Genomic DNA, 20,304 nt, shown 5'->3' with positions numbered 1-20,304 from the left:
TATACCATGCTTGTATAGATAGGTGCAAACTTAGAACGGTTAATCCAACTAGAATCTGAAAGCTAAAACTTGAAATTAGGACCTACTCTTTGTTGCTTTTCAACAAATAAACTCCAGAGCCTTCACAAACCTTGCATGTCTAGTTAAAGGGATATTATATACCCTTAGACGGGCCAGCCTTGCTGAGTATTAGTATACTCAGTCTTGCTTTTAACATTGTTTTTAGGTAACTCTGGGAATGCTTGGTGAGATTGACGTCATGTACGGGCTTTATCATGATGTCATATATCGTCGCTAGATATCACTTTCTTTTCCGCTATTTATAAACTCTGGAGAACTTTTATACTTTCAAATTTTTGAGGTACCCTACTTGAATCCTCAAACTCAGTTTACAATAACTTTTACTATTGAAGTTGGTATTGTAATCTCTGGACTCACTTTCGAGTGGGGTATGTTGTTTCGATCCGAAATACAGTGGTGTTATCGAGATTTTACCCGACAGACTATCAGATTACTCTATTGAAGTGCATGTAAATGATGGTTAGGGCACTTTAACTGGATTAATTCTGGTGGTTCTGCCACAGCTGGTATCAGAGCCGAAACATACACACCCGAGGTTACGATAAACTTTAAAACCGCTTTTGAAATAAAAGATGTGCTCAACAAGTGTTTATAAAACTACGTTGGACTCGTTAAGGACTGTGCTTAGATCGTAAAACCCTAGAGTGATCATATGGGAGTTATAAGGTGGCTATTAGTTACATATATATATGATATGTATTTTCTGTAGGTACACTAACCATGATTCGACAGGTTAAGAACAGTTAGAAATCATCGGCTAGATATTATAGGGGAGAGACGTATCTATATTTTGCCACCAAAACTAACCACGTAAGGCCAAAAGATATTTGGCAGTTATTTTTTTATTGTGAGGACGATAGAACGTGCATGCATTGTTAAAACATGAATGTTTTAAATCTTGTTTAAGTGAGTCAATGTTTTGAGCACCTTTCTAAGGATCTTTAGGGTGCTTTATCTTGTTCGATTGGTTAGTAATAATTTGGTGGGTGTCTTGTTCTAAAACCTTAGGCTCTACCTAAGACAACTAGCCTTTTTAGGTAGTTGTGAACCTTGATTCTTTCTCAGGCTCTACCTAAGTTGTGGACCTTAGGAAAACAAAACTAGTCGTGTTTAGTTACCTTAGATAGAATCTTTGTATCCTTGATCTTTTGTTCAAGGAGTTTCAAATGATCAACTAGCCTTGTTTGTAGTTTGATCATTTCTTATTCTTATGAAACCCTCTGTTTCAATAAATCAGAATCACATCTTTCCCCAATCTTCTTAAAGCTATTTCAACAGTCTTTTATCATCATCTCGCCGTTTGATCCTTTGATGTAGATGGCAAAACTTTGTCAAAATTTCTACTCCTTCAAGATGATCCTTGCTGCAACATTTATGGCATCCACATATCTATCCACAGCAGCCTTGTTAGCATAAAACCATTGCTTCTCTCTACCCAAGAGAGAGAATGGAAACAAACAGAGCCGAATTGCATCTTGCGATACACCCTTGATAACAAAAGTACTGCAGAGCTCCAGGAACTACTGGAGATGAGCGCCGGCATCCTCATTGGCCTTGCCACAGAAAGGGCTGGCCTGCACCATCGTAATAAAACCCATCTTGATCTTGAAATTTTCCCCTCCGGTGTTAACCTCGGGACCGGTGGGGACCTGGATAGCAGACGGAGTAGAGTAATAACGTAGTGTCTTCTGGGTCATAGCTTGAGAAGCTGACGACGATGCAATGACTGGTTTGGCTGCCGAGAGTGGTCTCCGAGGTGATACGAGACGAGCTCGCATCCTCCTCAAAAGTGACTCTGGATCGGAATGAAAGTTTTGCGGCAAGTCGAAACCGGTCATACACTACCCTGTTTTCATATCAACAAAGACAAGAAAACAAAGCCAAGTTAACCTGTTTAGCAAGCGAATACCAATTTCGATTTTGTTCATAACTTTGTCTATATACTTCAATCTGTGCATTCCACAGTAACGGCGCCAAAAATGCTTGTTGGTGCCTACCAACGTCACCACCGAGAAAGCAGCGATGACGCCCGTAGACGCCAATTTGGGGTGGCAGTATTTCATGAACCACGAATAAATCCGCAAGCGCACGGAATACCGGATGGACAGACATCACACTAGAGCAAACATATGATATGTTAACCATCGCAAGCACAAGGTGATCATGCAATGCAAGCATTGAGCAATAACGCAACCATATCAAGAAGCATATATCCGATAACTCAGAACATACTTCAAGCAGATATCGGTAACCATATTCTAATTCTATTACAACCAACCAATTATTATAAGAGAGAGGTAGAGATGAACCCATACCAGAACTCTCGAGCAACTCCGGCGACTCAAAGACTCCTAGACTTCTCCTAAACTCCACTAAGCCTAAAAACTAAGCAAGAGGTGAGTGAGGTGTGTGTGTGTGTGTGTCCTATTCTCTACCCCCCTGTATTTATGGCAGGGAGCCATAGGATGAGACCTGCAGAACCAACCTAGGGGACCTATGAGGAGGCGACACGTGGCTTGGATGAGGCGATGGGGCCCACGGGCCAGGTCGGCCGACCAGGTAGGTTGGTCGGCCTGCCCGAGGCTCCAACTACCCCTAGCTTTGTCCAGCAGGCTGTCCTGGGCCTCCTTATCCTAATCCCGTTGGTCTTAGCCTGTCTTGAGTGGTCTGAGCTGGGTTCTTGGGCTACACTTGGTCCATTTGAGCCTGAATCGGTGCTCTGATAATTTCTGTGATTTTATGTCGGGCCAAAGTGTGCTTGCAACCTGCATATTAGCTCAAAAACACAACTTGCATTTTCTAGAAGGTGAAGTGTGGTTTAGGAACTTTATTGGATAAAGATGCATGTAAGAAATGCAAACTCTCATGATTTTCTGATCAAGTTGATGCCTGGAAATGGTCATTAGTGAGCGTCAACAGACATCAATTCAAGAATTCTCGCAGTAGCCCCAGAAAGATTGTGAAGTAGAGTTTGAGCCCAAACATGATTGGTTTAACCTCAATCCACTTGGTAAACTTGTCAACTGCCACTAAGATGTGTGTGAAACCTCCTGGCGCTATTGGAAGAGGCCCAATCATGTCCAAACTCCAGCAAGCGAACGACCAAGATGGAGGTATGGTGATAAGATTGTAAGCTGGCAAGTGATTTTGCTTGGCAAAATATTGACATCCTATACATCGTCGTAAGAGTGCTTCTGCATCTGATAGAGCTGTGGTTCAGTAAAATCCTGACTTGAAGACCTTTCTGACCAAAGTGCGCGATGCTGCATGATTACCGCAAGTTCCTTCATGAGTTTCTTGTAAGATGTCTTTACCTTCTTCGGTTGTGACGCATTTCATGAGCACTCCTGATCCTGCTCCTTGTTTGTACAGCTTTTCATCAATGAGGATGTACTTTTTTGCTGCGTCGCATGATACATGTTGCTTCAGCGTCTTTTTTTTTATACCAGGAGGAAGTACTCGTTCCTTGATGTAGTCGATGAAGGGCACTCTCTAGTTGACTTCCAACATCATGACCTCTCGACTAGTTTCGGAAGAAACTGAGTCAATGTACATTTGTGCAGAAGTGATGACTGAAGGATGATGTAGTTCATGGACAAAGACTCCCAGAGGACTTCTGCTCGATCAGACCCAAGCTTTGACAGAACATCAGTTGCTATGTTGTTGTTGTGGACGATATGATGAATCTCCAATCTTGAGAACTTGTTCTCAAGTTTTCTGATTCCAGCAACATAAGCATACATGGTTTCCTTGTTGACATCCCACTCCTTGTTAACTTGATGAACAACGTGGAGGGAGTCACCGTAGACAAGTAGTCGCTTGATGTCGAGTGAGACGGCTAGTCGAAGACCATGTAGAAGTGCTTTATATTCTGCTTCATTGTTGGAAACTTTGAAGAGAATTTGGAAAACATATTTGAGTTGTTCGCCTTTGGGAGAGATGAATAGCACACCGGCTCCACCTCTGCCTAGTTTAAGGGAACCGTCAAAGTACATGATCCAGTAATCTGGAATGCTAGCTGGAGCAAGGATTTGATTTTCCCTCCATTCAGCCAAGAAGTCGACTTGTGCCTGTGACTTGATGGTTGTTCTTGGCTTGAATCGTAGTTCGAGTGCTCCTAACTCAACTGCCCATTTGGAGATGCGACCAGTCGCGTCTCGATTATGGAGAATGTCTGCCTGCAGGAAATCAGTGACGACTGATATCTTGTATTCATCGAAGTAATGGCACAGTTTCCATGATGTTATAAGGATTGCATATAAGATCTTCTGAATCGATGGGTAGAGTACCTTTGATTCAGAAAGGACTTCGCTGACGAAGTAAATATGGCGCTGAGTGCCGAAGGCGTGCCCTTCTTCTGGGCGCTCTACCACAATTTTTGTGCTGATGACGTGGGTAGTAGCTGCGATGTACAGAAGTAACTCTTCTACAAGCATTGGAGCTGTGAGAATAGGTGGTGACTGGAGATCACTAGTGCAATAGGGCCTTATAATAATGGGCAAAAAGCCACTGCAATAACGGGCAGAGGAGCCGTTATTACGTTCCTGTCATTGCAGGCGACCCCTTTACAGTATCGGGCAAAGGTGCCCGTTATTGCAGTGCCTATTTGCAATAACGGTCGGCCTGACATCAGCATGACCGTTATTGAAGATCGATTTTCAGTAATGGCGGCGACGTCATGATGCCCGTTATTGAAAATGGCCACTACAGTAACACACATTGACATCATGTTGCCCGTTATTGAAAATGGCCACTGCAGTAACACGCATTGACGTCATGTTGCCGTTATTGAAGACCAGAACTGCGATAACGGCCATGGTGACGTCATCGTGGCCGTTACTGTGCAGTAAATTATAGGCTGAACCAATTTTGCCATTGTATTCTGTTCCCCGGTCACAAATTCAAATATAATTCAACAGCAGAAAACAGAATTTATGAGAGACAATATATTTCATATAGAAACCATGACAACATAATTCATACAAAGTCATAGCTCATGCATTCAAAAACTTAAGTGTAGGTCATTTATAAAAAAATACAAGTGTCATTCAAACAATACATATATAAAATCATAAAAAATAGTTTACATATCAAGTGCCTTCAGTCTCTCCTCCTCAGCCTTCCTATTTTTCTCAATGGCATCCATGGGGGCTCCTTTTCTGATATAATCACAAAGGTCGGGATGTTGTGCGATGTCACTAGTTTTATCATGGTATGCACCCTGTGGCCAAATGAATTCTCGCATGACGAAGCGGAGTAGCTTAGAGCCAATAAGATAGAGTGTTTGCTCATCAATGTGGGACTTCTCTTGCGCGGGAAGGAGAGGTGGCTGTGCATATGAATTAACCAAATATTACGAATATGGTAAGTAAAACAAACAAATGCAGTAAGAAATCTTACATTCGAAATCAAGTGTACACTTTAATGCTTACATTTTCCATATGTTTGGTTCTTCCGTAGGAAATCTCGTGTATACCCCACTGCCAGCTAATATGTCTCTGCACACATAGTACCCACAATGCATGCTACCAGGAGCCTGTTTTGCACACTATTTGAAACAAAGGAGTGGCCGGAAAATCTCAGGCTGTTGACACCGTTTTTTTACACATGTCAAGGAAGGTGATATTGACGAAGGGGGGTGGCCGATTTGAAAGAAACCAAAGGATGCACAGGGTTGGAATCGGCCGATGGAGCTCGTCCGATGGACTAGAGGAATATACTTTGAAGATGCTGATCCACTCGCTCTGGTACTCGGCGATGGAGAGTTGCCAATGGATCAGAAGGGGAGAAGGAAGTTCGAAATCTACAAGGCTTCTGATAATTCAGTTGTAATATTTAGAGTAGTTTAAATTAGGAAGTCTTTTACTTCGTAGTCAAGTAATATTTGCCGTAATCGGCTAGGACTTGATAGAGCTAGGCTATATATACCCATTGTAAGGGACTAGAAAAACTCGATACACATCCAATACAACAAACACTTTACAATTCTCCTTGCACTTTTTCGGCGACTTTGCCTTTTCTTCTTGTTTTCAACGAGTTCTTTCAAGTTAATCAAGGACGTCTCACATTCGAGTGCCTTGATTTGCTGGTGAGTTTTCATTTTACCGAGTATATTTGAGCTTTAGCTACCGGGCGTATCGCTGTGGCTTCGTTCAGATCTATTCAAAAGTTATCGAGTTTATCTAGGCTTTGATCTTGGGCATATCGCTGTTTTCTCATCTAGATTTATTCAAAATTTATCGATATCCGCTAGATTTGTAGGTTATCCTATGCTTTTTGGCCATTATCACATCTATTCGCTAGAGACATATTCGATCGGCTTTAGGTTTTGGATTAACATCTTGTTATCTTAAAAGCCGGTTTAGATTTGTTTCGAGCATCACATCATCTGGGTTACACATTCATAGCTTAGATTTTGTTAAATACGTGCAATCGGCTACCCCAAGCCGGTTTTGTCATTTCCTATATCGGCCGATCACTGCTGATACATTTATTTACTATACGCTTGCATCTAATATCCTTTTGTCGTTGTCTGTATCGGCAGAGCCTGCCGATACACTTGTGTGAGAGATATTCGGAATCCCAGCCGATTCGCTCTCGAATTTAACTTTATCTTCTCCCTTGTCAATTTCAGGTCAAATTGACTGGCATGCTTGGTTGACTTTCCGAAGCTTCGCGAACACTTGCCCTCGGATTCCAGTGTGTTGATTTTTGCGTCAACACATCTTTTGGCAGGCCCGGTGGGACCAGAAGTTTCAACATGGTGGATATTACCGATAAATCTGAACTCAATGAAGAGAACTATGTTCCTGTTCCTAAAGACAAGCTCAAAGAAGATCAAAAGAAAGAATATGAAAAGCATGTGGAGCAGTTTAAACGTGAATGCCTCATGTCATACTGCATCACCAGATCTGGTGATGTCATCAAAAAGTTCAATCTTCCATCCTTCCAGCCGTTGACAGAGATGCAACGTGAGAATAAGATGATGGATGCAGTTGGTCAAGCTGTCGCACAGGCATTTGTTAAAACTGTAACAGTCATGGGCAACATAGTACACAACGCAGTGGTCAAGACTTTTGCTGAAGGCACGTTTCCAGGTTGCATGGGTCCTTGTTATATACAGTCAAATTAGATGCAATATACACCATTGGAAGTGTCTATGGCAGCAGCTTTGTCGGCTCCAAATAGCCAGGCAGGGACAAGTAACAGTCAAACACCACCATAGGTTACTACTGCAGCGTCGACGGCTACAGCAGATCCTATCTACTCGACTACTCCGCCTATTACTACATCTGTGCAAGATGGATCTACGTCTGTGTTTCCAAAAGGATGGAATCTTGCTACTAGGTATGGCATGCATCCAGATTTCTTTTCTACGCCACCCAAGACGCAGTTTAATGCATCGGCTACTCAGCCGATGACTCCTTGGAATGATCCATCGGCCACCCAGCCGATGGGATCCCAGCAGAATGCATCGGCAGCATAGCGGAATGCACAAGGCACATGGAGTCCGCATATGGCTGCGCAATCCAATGCATCGATGCCACTGCCGATGACCCCGCAGCAGCGTCTCGCAATTATGCTCCAACCCCAGTCTCCTACAGAAATTCTGCTTTCACAGTCCCCTCACAAAAAAGGAGTCAACTGGGTTTTCCATGATCAGGCGACTGGGCAATTGCGATATGTCAACGTGCCATATATGGATACTACTGGTCAACAATCGGCTAGTCCATCAGTTCCACAGCCGACGGTGACTGAGCAGACACCTAATCGGGTAGCTCAACAGGCACATCAGATGCAATCGGCTGAACAGCCGACGAATCATATGTCTCAGCAGCTTGCAATGATGACAAATACAGCGAGCATGGCTTCTCCTCAACAGATGCCAGCAGTTGATCAGCAAGTTGATTGGAGTACAAAGATAGCTGAAGTGATGAGGGAGCAGTTTGTCTTAAGGCCAAAGCAACAATCTGTTATGTACAAGACTCCTTATCCTCCGGCTTACAATCAGATTCCTCTCCCACACAAGTACAAGATGCCTGACTTCACAAAGTTATCAGGGCAGGGAGAAGTTTCTACAATAGAGCATGTTAACAGGTTCCTTCTACAGTTTGGAGAAGTGGGCAACCAAGATGCACTCAGAGTTCGGTTGTTCTCCTTATCTATATCTGGATCGACCTTTGCCTGGTTCACCACCCTACCAGCAAATTCCATATTATATTGGGCCGATTTGGAAAGACAATTTCATCAGTTCTTCGACTCTGGGATTATTGAATTGAAGTTGACCGATTTGACTAGCTTAAGGCAGAGAAACGACGAATCGGTTGCTACTTTTATTCAAAGGTTCAGAGATGTCAAGAACTGGTGCTACAGTCTAGTTTTGTCTGATCAACAGTTGGCAGAAGTAGCATTTAATGGGCTTTTGCCACACATAAAAGACAAGTATGATTCGCAAGAATTTGAGAGCATTAGCTAGATTGTAGCCAGAATGTCAGGGGAGGCTCGAACCTATGAGTCAAAGAAGCCTTTTCAGAAAAAGATAAACTATGTGGAATATTCTGCCAAGGATGATTCTGAAGAGGAGCAAGAAACGATCGCATTGGCTGAGTGGATACAAAACAGCAAGAAGCCGATGACGTGTCCATTTGGAAAGAAAGAACCTGAGTCATATGGGTTTGACATCACCAAAGCTGACAAGATCTTCGACTTGTTATTGTCGGAAGGGTTGATCAAGTTAAAGCCATACCACAAGATCATGTCGAAGGACGAGCTCAAGAACATGAAGTATTGCAAGTGGCACAATGCCACATCGCATGATACAAATGAATGCAAAGTCTTCCAGCAGCAAATTCAAATGGCTCTCGAGCAAGGGAAGCTGAAGTTCGAAACTCCTAAGAAGATGATGAAGATCGATGGGCATCCTTTTGCTACGAATATGGTAGATATGGCTAGAAACACAGGTCCTTCTCAGACCAAGGTGTTGACATCATCATCGGCCAAAGAATCTGGGGCTGTTGATCCCAAAGCGCAGATAGCGGCCGATGAGGTCAAAGGTAAGGGTCCACAGGGTGAAGCTGAACCTTCGTTGGCGCTACATAGACGTGTCACATCTCAAATGCTGCTGAATAAGTTTTAGCGTGATTGTGAAAGACAGCAATGCAGAGAAGAAGAGGCACGTCGTGAGAAAGATCATTAGAGGTGTCCTTTCTTCGTCTACTATTGGGAGGAAGGGTTGACATTGCCATCGGCACATGATTGTCCCGAATGCAATGGTCAAGGCAGCCGATCATATAAAAGGCCACGTCATATTGATGAACCTTATCAACGTGAGCGCACTCCAGTGCATGATCGGCTAGGAAAAAGGTATCGGTGCATGATCGACTGGGGGGCAGGACCATGCTATGTGATCCTGCTGGAAGAATTGTGCCTGGACACGATCGGCTAGAACGAATGGCCGATGATAGAGTGCAGGACGATCAGCCGATGCGAAGAGATCCAGAACGTGAACCTGATTGCACAGGTCAGCTTCAGTGGTGTATAGGGGGTTTGACCAGATCTCAAAAGCGACGCGTTAAGAGACTACGCCAGTTGGAGATCATAGAGGAAGAACAAGAGTTGACTCTAAATAAGAAGGGAGTCAAATCACAGGTTTGGCGTGCTAAGCCGAGAGCCGATGATGATCAAGATTCTGAATCATCGGTTGCGCTGATTAATATGGTTTTCATAATGCCAAAGGAGTTTATGGCACCCTGTGATGAAGACTGCAGGCTAGAATTAGAAGAAGTTATGGCTCAGTTGAATTTGGAACCATTATCGGCAACATTTGAAAAACCAGAAGATGAAAAAGGCAACATCTCAAAGCATTGTTCTTGAAAGGGTTCGTTGATGGAAAACCAGTCACAAAGATGCTTGTTGATGGAGGTGCAGCTGTAAACATAATGACCTATGTCATGCTACGCAAGCTTGGGAAAGGCCAGGATGATTTAACGAAGACCAATATGATGCTAAAAGACTTTGAAGGAGTTGTGTCTCCTGCTTTGGGAGCATTATGCGTTGATCTGACAATTGGCAGTAAGACCCTTCCTACTACTTTCTTTGTTATTAATGGCAAAGGTTCCTACAGTTTACTATTGGGTCGGGATTAGATTCATGCCAATTGTTGTATTCCAACAACTATGCATCAATGTTTGATTCAATGGGTTGATGATGCTGTTAAGATAGTGTCTGCCAATTCGTCATTCAGTGTGGCATCGACTGAAGCCCATATAGTGAGTTATGATCGGATGAATTATCTTTCTGGTCAAGCATGAGAGAAGGATTTCTTTTGGATGGCTGATTATGAAGTCACATCAGTGAAAGGTGAAGATTTTTCAGACGAATCTTGATCAAGGAAGATGGGGCCGATTTTGACATCGGCCGGATTTCTTAAGTTATAGACAATACTAGGAAGTATTGCCTTTAGTGCAAAAATATATAAAAGCCGATTCGCAAGTTGGATGCATCAGTTGTAACATGGCCGACACGATATGAGTCGCCCTTAGAGCAATAAATCATAAAGCCAAGTTTCTAGGATGAGATCAAGTTGTTTGCGAATTCTGGGAATTACGGTGCATGGAATGTTCTTACAGTAATCCTAGAGCTTCCCGGATTACTTTTATCGCATGCAGGCGAATCTGATCAATGTTTTCAATTACTTGATTGTTATCTGCCGATGAGCCAGGAATCGCCCGCAGACTCTTGTGAAGTTGATATGCTTGGCGACCATGTTTCTGCTTTTCTTCTTCGAGTCTAGCGATGGCCGGTGGGATCTGGGACAGATCGTGATCTGCAGTGTCTATTGCTTGATTTACTCGATTGAGCTCCTGCAGAAGACGATCGCGTTCAGCTTCCAATACAGCTTTGTTTCTCAGAATGCCGACTTGGGTGTCATTCAGAGACTTGATTTCGTCAACGGCCGATTCTGCTAAAGCTTTGGAGCTGTCCCATTGTTTAATGATTTCCTCCTGCTGAAGACGATCGCCAAGTTGTTTTTGAGCCTTGTGAAATTGTGCACGATGACTCTCGATGAAGGCTGCAGGAGTTAGTGCGTCTTCGATTACTTCTGGGAGCTTGCCTTCCAGTTCTTCCAAAATGGTACGGATCGGCTGGGCATTCTTGATTAGTTGGCCAATGTCTTGGTTCAGAAACTGGAGGGATTCCTGGAGTTTGGCCTTAATTTCATTTGATAGTGCAGCTGAATCGGCCGATGCTGCTTGCTCTCCTTCTTCATGGGAGATGGCTCCAATCTGAAAAGAAAACAGACTGTTGTCTGGGGATTCTTGTGCCTGAAAAGAAAGTAAGAGTTAAGATGGCCGATGGAGACAAGAAGTATGGTAAAATCAGCCGAAAGAGAAAATACTTACTTGTTTCAGACGTATCTCATCGAAATTGGGGCAAGCAGGAGCAAGGGGCTGCGATGAAGAGGCTGGAATTGCAGTATTTGGCTGGCCAGATAATTTAGATAATGCATGGTCGGCAAGCTGGAGAATGATTGTTAGAAATATGCAGGATGTAATTATAAGCAAGCTCTGAAATTATACCTGTATCAGTGGAGAATCTGCCCTGGATTTCTTTGGGGTTGGAGGTGAATGCTTCACTTGAAAGAATCGATGAAAAAATGATGACAAGATTCAGGGTTATGGAGGAGTTTTGGTTGCTTGTTGAATACCTGAATGGTTGATGGTGTACAAGGATGTGGGCTTTGGGAATCTTCTTCTCCTCCAGATTGGTCTTCAGGGATATCTTAATCATAAGATGAAGATGTATTTATTGTTCAGACAAAACAAAATCATGAGAATTCAGGGTTTCTTACCTTCCGAAGGAGGAGAGGGAGGATTTGCTAGATTATCTATTTGGGATGCTGATATTGCTGAAGATTGGCCTGGGGATTTCTTCTTCTTGCGAGTTGTCACTTTGGTGTAGGACAATTTACGTTTTTTCCTGGTGGCCACATCTGTCAGAGTTGGAGCATCATGGCCGATGTTTGGTTTATCGGCTGGCAGGGCGTAGTTGATTGACTGGCCGCTTCTGCTAATGGTTGGAGGATCAGTGCCATCACCCTGTTCAGATAATTGTTAGGAATAAATGGAAGACGTTATAATGGAGCATAAGGAATGAGTTTGATTTTGTACCTCATTATCAGCTGCTTGATAATTTTCATTCAGGGTGATGCAGTAGAGATTGGCAGCTTTGCAGAAGATATGTTCCTGCCATTCTGACCACCACTGGGTGAAAGAAGTAGTGATAAAGGGCACAGTTTGCCAATCGGCTAAAGCTTTCATGTCGATTTCAGGCTCTAGATTCTTCAGCCGGTCATAAGAGAGAGCACTGTCAAGAGCTCCTCTGAACTGAACTTTGCCGACAAAGAAAGGAAGGGGTGGCACTTGACGGAGTCCCAATTGTCTGGCTGCTACTGATGGGTTATAGAATTCATAACTAGGAATGTCTTTGCCAGCTGTGAAGTTGATTGGCAGAATTCTTGGGGAGGTTATTTCTTTCATAATCTTTGTGGCATCTTCATCTGTTTTCCAAGAGTCGAGCTGGAATTTGAAGGGATTTTCATAAATAACCTTCTCATCTTGGTATGCAAACCATATAGTGGAAATTTCTGGGAAACCATTGTAGAAACATCTGAAGAAATCAGTTATGCCAAGGGTCTTGGGATCAATGGCAATCATGATGGCTGCTTCGCCGAATATGTGCATCGGCGAGTGATTGTTTCTTCTTCTTTAGAGAAGTTCTCTGATGGGAATTCCATCTCTGACAGCTCAACCACCATGGTTTTATGCATGTACATGTGCAGCCACAACTGAATGAACCACCAAGGACCTCCCAAGTTGGTGATCGGCTGGTTCTTTCTGAGTCTGACTGATACTTCATGGAGCAGATGATAAACTAACCCCAAGAGATGCTTGCCGAGGGGGACAGAGTTTCCATTGGCCAAAATATCTGCCAACCTAAGATTGTTGCTTGTTGGGCCAACGGTTTTGCCACAGAAGATAAAATTTCTCAAGCCACATGTTGAGAAATGCAGTATGCTCCCTGACAGAAACTGATCCAGTTTTCATGTTCTTGTTGATATATCCTTTCCATCCGCCGATATTCTTTGTCTCAATCTTAAAGGAGGCTTTTTCTAGGAGATAGAAAGGTCTATCAGGGGCGTGAATGTTTAGGCCAGTAAGCATCACGACATCCATCAGAGTTGGTGTCATTGGCCCATGGTTGAACATGAATGCGTTGTTGGCATCGGACCAAAAGTAAGAAGCCGATATTAACATCGGCTCATTCCTAATCATCTCTGATAAAGATAGGTTTAGACATTGGCTGATATCATACTGTTCCCCTTGGTTCTCTGAGTATTGGCTATCCTACGGAACCAATTCCTCCATCCAGGAGTGACGCTCGGCCAAGATATGAAGGCCTGAGACCAATCCAGATTCATGTTGGAAGAATTAAGGGGGATCTTGCTGGTCTCTAAATTGATTATACTAGTTGGATCTGGGTTTCCCATGGGACCTAGGCAGATCATACTGGGTTGATTCTCTAGCGAAATAATCACGTTACCCCTAAGATTCTGAAAATAAAGGCAGAAATGAGAGATGCAACTGAAGAGATCGGAAAGGGAGTAGAAGGCAAAAGTACATATTGGAAAGGAAAACATACCTCTGGGATCTCAGAAGTGGACGCCATTGCTGGAGCAGGTGATTTTCAAGCTTGAATCTTCAAACCCTAGAGGGTGTCTCGCGCACATGGCGGTGGAGATTGTGTGTTCTTGAGCAAGAGAAGGCAGGGGAGATGTCATAGGAAAAGTGCCAGCGAGAGAGGAGGCGTAGATATTTATAACCTTGGTTCCAAGGGCAGAATGGGAATCTAACAAATCATTTACTTGGAGAGCGGAGATTTCTTTGAGCGTTGGCAATCGTGATTAGAATTAATTTCGGAACAAAATAAATTTAAATTTGAAATAAAAAAAATAAAAAATTCCCAAAAAAATCCTAAAAATTTTGCAAGGTGCGACGAATCTAATGGTGTCAAATTTTCTCAAAAATTCATTCATTTAGTATAGTTTGCGGGGATTTGAAGTTAAACAAAAAAAAATGTGCATACAAAAGTATACAAATACAATGTAAAAGTAGTACAAAAGAAGGTTGGAGGGTCCATTTAGGCTAAAATATGTTATACAAATTTTTATTTAGTATACTTTGCGGGCATTTGAATTTAAACCAAAAAAGAAAAAAACTTGAATTTGGCCGGTTACCAGTCAAACCGACCGGTAAACCGGCCAAACCGGCCGGTAAACCGGTCAAACCGACCGGTAAGCCGTTCCGAACCGGTTGCACTGCGGCTTTTGAATTCAAATTTGAATTCAACCGGTTTGGACCTGTTTCCGGCCAAACCGGACCGGTATACCGGTACCGGAACACGCCGATTTGGCCGAACCGGTTGGTAACGTTAACCCTGGTGTTGACACCGTTTTTTGACACGTGTCAAGGAAGATGATTTTGATGAAGGGGGGTGGCCGATTTGAAAGAAACCAAAGGATGCACAGGGTTAGAATCGGACGATGGAGCTCGTCCGATGGACCAAAGGAATATGCTTTGAAGATGCTGATCCGCTCGCTCTGGTACTCGGCCGATGGAGAGTTGCCGATGGATCAGAAGGGGAGAAGGAAGTTCGAAATCTACAAGGTTTCTGATAATTCGGTTGTAATATTTAAAGTACTTTAAATTAGGAAGTCTTTTACTTCATAGTCAAGCATTGTTTGCCGTAATCGGCTTGGACTTGGTAGCGCTAGGCTATATATATCTGTTGTAAGGGACCAGAAAAACTCAATACACATCCAATACAACAAACACTTTACAATTCCCCTTGCACTTTTTCGGCGACTTCGCCTTTTCTTCTTCTTTTCGATGAGTTCTTTCAAGTTGATCAAGGACGTCTCATATTCGAGCGACTTGATTTGCTGGTGAATTTTTGTTTTACCAAGTATATTTGAGATTTAGCTACCGGGCGTATCGCTGTGGCTTCGTTCAGATCTATTCAAAAGTTATCGAGTTTATCTAGGCTTTGATCTCGGACGCATCGCTGTTTTCTCGTCTAGATTTATTCACAATTTATCAATATCGGCTAGATTTGTAGGTTTTTCTATGCTTTTTGGCCATTATCACATCTATTCGCTAGAGACATATTAGATCGGCTTTAGATTTTGGATTAACATCTTGTTATCTTAAACGCCGGTTTAGATTTGTTTCGAGCATCACATCATCTGAGTTACACATTCGTAGCTTAGATTTTGTTAAATACGTACATTTGGCAACCCCAAGCCGGTTTTGTCGTTTTCTGTAGCGGCCGATCACTACCGATACATTTATTTACTATACACTTGTGTGAGAGATATTCGGAATCCCAGCCGATACGCTCTCGAATTTAACTTTATCTTCTCCCTTGTCAATTTCAGGTCAAATTGACTGGCACGTTTGGTTGACTTTCCGAAGGTTGGCGAACACTTGTCCTCGGATTCCAGTGTGTTGATTTTTGTGTCAACACCGGCAACGGCAGATCACTCCGAAAGACCAACAAGTCATTCTGCAGAACAGATAATAATCAGGATATAAACACAATTACAAGTCAGAAAACTATTTGATACTTCAATATCATTACCAGGTCTGGAGGATTTCGGAAGTGATACAGTTGAGGGATCTTTGGAGCAGAGTTCGCACGCTCAAAAATACTTTGAACAAGTACCATGGCTTCCTCTTCATAAATCTTTACCAAAGAAAATCAAGAGGGGTCTGTAAGACCAGAGTACTCAAATCCAAGATGGCAATGCTTCTGCAAGGGCTGAATCTGTCTTCCGAGCCAGGAGAAAACTACTGTTGCTCCAGTCACTCCCATATTTCTCATACCAACAATTCTTTGCAGCAGCTCGTCTTCTTGAACTTTGATTTGTCCATGGTTATACCATTCAGTGCATTGTTGAGGAGGTCCGGGAATTCTTTTGGGAAGTGCTGGAGCGTGATTATCAATATAAAACCACTCGGCTTTCCATTCACCAACTTGCCATCGGGGTGTATATGGAATATATTTTTCTGACATCCCCGGGCGGAGCTGAAGATCGGCACCTCCCACTCTAGCAATGTTTTTGAAATTTGGAAATGGACTCAAGAAGGAGAGGCTCTTAAAAAGGTCAAAATGAGGATAAATTCCAAGGAAGGCTTCACACAAATGGAAAAAGATTGTGATATGAAGAATGGAATCAGGGGTTAATTGATGAAGTTGGAACCCCCAATGGAACAGAAGACCTCACAAAAAATCAGAAACAGGAATTGCTAGACCGCGTTCCACAAATGGTTTGAATAAAACGGTCTCTGCAAATTTCTCAAAGGGCCTAGCATGTCCCTCAGCTGGTTGCCACTGGATAACTGCCCTAGGTTGGAGGAGAAAACGACTAACAAGGGAAGAAATTTCAGTTTCTAACAACTTACTTTTCTTCCAGCCGTCAGCAATCGTTGCCTCTCTTCCGGATCCTTGACGGTTCAACTTCTTCGGCGCCATCCTGGAGGTCACAAGTCTCTTCTCCCGCATAAGCTCGGGGATGAACAAGTTGGTAGGAGGAAATGGAGGAAATATTTTACTACGGATTGCTATGCAATGGTGCTTCAGATCGAAGAAAGCAAGAGAGAGTGTGAAACCCTATATGGGTTCGCCTCAATTAAATAACCAAGCTAGTGGCAATTCCGTAAATACCAAGAAGTTCAAAGGTCATGGTCCAGTTATGCAGTATGCCACGACTTTGGATCCTTAACCCTAAATTAATGGATTTAGATCCAAGGCTTGGGCGCTACGAGATACGTGTCATAAATGGCAACTTTTTTCACGGGTGATTCAAATTTCAAATGAAAGTTTGAAAAATTCATAGAATTGATTTGACCCTCAGCCTGATCCTTCAATTCAACCTAAGGCTCGGGGGCTATTCCATATGGAGCGCGAGTTCATCACGCACCATATAATAGAAGATTCGGGGCTTGAGCACCTCATAGCCTCGATGCAGCCCAAGAAGTACTCAGAAGATTACTCAAAGCATTTGGCGATGTATCAAAGGATTCCAGAAGCACTCGAGGCACTCGATAACATCTTCAGAAGTACTCGATGCCTGCAGGACTCGACTATGATGAGCTCGGGGGCTTGTCAGACCCGGGGCAGCGGGACTGCTCATAGGCGTGGAATATTCTAGAGTAAGGATAGTAAATGGAATATTCCTGACCTCTTCGTAACTACTCGTATGGCAGTAGGACTAGTTGATGTACAAGGTAACTACCCGACCTTGTTGGAGTAGAACTCTAAAAGTACTCGGCTAGCATGTAACCCTATCCCCCGCGATTATATAAGGGCGGGCACGGACCCCTCCAAAACATCAAACAACACCTAAGACAATACAAACCACACAAAGGACATAGGGTATTACGCTCCGGTGGCCTGAACCTGTCTAAATCTTTGTGTTCCTTGCACCATCGTGTTCTGATCCCGGCGAGTCCCTGCCTACAATCAATCTCCTCTGGGTATACCTCGGAGAGCTTGGCGGTTAAACACCAACAGAACGTGAAAACGCCTCATGTTCTCCTGAAACAAGAGTGGGTGATGGGGGAATCTGAGCATTAGGAGAAGGTTGGTGGATGATGTTACACCAGCGGCTCATGTAGTCTTCGATCGGTACCGAGTCATCCGACTGATGTGAGCTAGCAAGGTGTATATCCAGTTTGCTAGGCAACCTGGATTGAGATTCAACCCATAAATTCTTCGCTTTAGACTGTTCTCGTAATTTTTTGAGTTTGTCAGGGTTAGTCAATCCTTCTAGAAAGAGATGATGTCATCCGACCACTCGACAAGCTCATCATCGGGGATTGGACCATCAAGTTCATCGAGGTACTCGATGAAAGCCTAGTCTCAGTCAATGTCTGATAATTTTGCCTGGGGCCCAAGGGAAGTGTAACCCCGACGATCAAATCATGGGTTGTACTCTTTGGATGCCCGGGGGTTCTTGAACCCAAGTTCTTCTTGCTCACCAAATCATCCAGAATTAAGTATTTCTTCTGCTAGTTTGATGCAGGAAGCGATTTTATCATCGATGCGATCGAGTCCTGAAAAGATGTCGTTGACATGAATCTGGTTGGGGACTAGTTTTCTTTGTTTCAACGCTCGATTTTTTTAGTGCGGACAGATGACTCTGCAAGATTGTTGCACTCTGCAATACTATCAGAGACATGGTCGATGCCGTCGAGTAGTTCAGAGTTGTCTAATCACTGCTGCGGGATTGCCATTAGATCTTTCAAGTAGTTCTCGATCGTAATGGGTGAAACTAGGTTGCCTGCGAGCTATGTGCGACCCTGGACAGAATCTTGATGCAATTCAGACAAGGAAACCTCTCGGTCAATGATGGCTTCCTGTGTAGTAATTTCCAAAAGGTTATCTAGGTCCTTTTCTAGTTCGAAAAGAGTTTTGGGTGTGGTTACGTCAAAATCGGGTTGATCTCAGAGTTCCTTGACATGAATCAGGAGATGGATCTCGTCGAGTTAGTCAACAAAGTTGTCGACTTCACGACGTCACACAGCTTCTGATGTTTTCGGTGCGCTGGGGTCTATCAGGTGATTGTCAAAGCCACTCGAGCCATCAACTCCTGATCCACCGAGCCTCAGCTTTAGCTTTGCTCGAGGACGAGCAAAAGTTTAAGCTTGGGGGGATGTTGACGGCCATTATTTCCCATTTCGACCATCAACTTCTCGGGAATAAATTGAGCTTTGCACCATGTCCCATACATATTTTACCTATCTCTAACAAATTCCACAAGTTTTGGTGGTTTGAGAGGTTTTGCAGGATTATACTCAGAATATGCAAGAACCAACACTAAATGGAGCATCTACAAGGATGGTGAAACATGGATATAAGATGACACCATTATAAACATTGTCAAATGTAAAATTTGACATTGCCATGTTGAAGAGCACATTGCCATGTCGAAGAGCTCGTTGAGATGATCGAATTGAACATTTGGTTCACCCAATTCGGAGTCCGTACGCAAAAGTTATGCAAATTACAAGTTTTGGACTCGGATTGTGCAGAGGCTGCAGGCCGGCCGGCCCAGCAACTTTGCCAAACACATCTTGCCTTGCCACAAGACCATTAGAGACCCTCCAATGGAACCCTATGCACTGGACATACAAGAAAATACAAAAGATATGACCGAAAGGCCTAGCACATGGATTAAAGGACCCATTTGCAACACTTACCCAGATCTTTCATCCCGGAGCACCACCATGGACTTCAAGCACCCGTTGATCAGCAAGCCAGTGAAACGGAGGGCCGAGATGTGCCAACTCTAGGCCGGCCGGCCTAGGGGAGGCCGACCGGCCTACAATTTTCAGCGTCGAAGCCAAGCAACCTACACCGACACCAGGAGGAGATCAGGAGCGTCCATGAGAAGGTCGGTGCCAAACGGAGGAAATCCCAGGCCGGCCGGCCCCACTTTGCAGCGTCTCGACCTCATCTTCGCGTGGAAGCTACATTAACCGACCCTCTTGCGTACAACCGATGCCTCGGCCAAATACCGACCTCAAGCTAGTATAAATAGAGAGCAACACCCTCACTCTCAACACACACCAAAGGAGTTCTCTTCACTCACTTTTACTTTCTAGAGTAGGTTAGGTAGTTGGGAGTTAGAGTCGAGTCGAGCTTGTCTCGGGATTCCTGAGTCGTCATCGGAAGTCAGGTATAAGCTCTTGTATCTTTTCCTTTGACATTTATCAATATAGTTTATCTTCTTTATCTTTTCGAGTCAGCTTTACTTTTCTCATTTATCTACCCTTTCAAGTTATCTTGCTTGTGTGCGGAACTAATTCCTCTAGCTTAGGCTTTATATCTTTCTTGTTTATCGGGATCTTACCTTATGAGTTTTCTCGCCCGGACTAGGGAACTCAAGTTAGGTCCCTAGGTTGAGGGGGATTTCTCTTGTACGCGACAAGAGAAATCTTAACACCGAGTACGGATGTGGTGTCCGAGCTTAGTATTAGCTAGAAAGTGTGTTCCACCCCACGGAACCGTTGTGGTAGGCGGCAGGTGGTGACAGCCCTGTCCGTCCCTCGTAGTCCACCACGTTCGGGTGCTTTCATAGCAGTAGTGCCGACTGCCGTT

At 43.6% G+C, this 20,304-nt stretch overlaps 2 protein-coding genes across 4 annotated transcripts in view; both read right to left on the bottom strand.

Moving 5' to 3' along the window:
- Window positions 1-5,057: 5,057 nt before the first annotated feature.
- LOC120699160 (mediator of RNA polymerase II transcription subunit 33B-like) overlaps window positions 5,058-20,304 on the bottom strand; it is a 32,951-nt gene continuing 17,704 nt past the window's right edge. Inside the window, exon 3 of the mRNA XM_039983045.1 lies at window positions 5,058-5,410. Within this exon, the coding sequence (XP_039838979.1) occupies window positions 5,165-5,410 (246 nt within the window). The 3' untranslated portion in view covers window positions 5,058-5,164. The remainder of the gene's footprint in view (window positions 5,411-20,304) is intronic.
- Window positions 6,297-14,164, bottom strand: LOC120699159. 3 transcript variants are annotated; one of them, XR_005685254.1, is made up of 5 exons: window positions 12,252-14,164; window positions 11,933-12,179; window positions 11,661-11,862; window positions 11,484-11,564; window positions 6,297-11,405 (listed from the first exon to the last, which is right to left on the bottom strand). XR_005685254.1 is itself a non-coding variant. In XM_039983044.1 (3 exons), exons 1-3 carry the CDS (start codon window positions 12,822-12,824, stop codon window positions 11,714-11,716), a joined length of 969 nt encoding a protein of 322 aa, XP_039838978.1. In that variant the 5' UTR covers window positions 12,825-14,164; the 3' UTR covers window positions 6,297-11,713. The 3 variants fall into 3 exon arrangements, 1 of the variants encoding a protein (XP_039838978.1); XR_005685253.1 differs by having other exon boundaries at window positions 11,484-11,862; XM_039983044.1 differs by having other exon boundaries at window positions 6,297-11,862.

The sequence above is a fragment of the Panicum virgatum genome, chromosome 3K, assembly GCF_016808335.1.
Source record: "Panicum virgatum strain AP13 chromosome 3K, P.virgatum_v5, whole genome shotgun sequence".
NCBI lineage: Eukaryota > Viridiplantae > Streptophyta > Magnoliopsida > Poales > Poaceae > Panicum > Panicum virgatum.
Note: the sequence above shows the minus strand (reverse complement) of the source record. Positions and strands in the feature narration are given on the sequence as shown.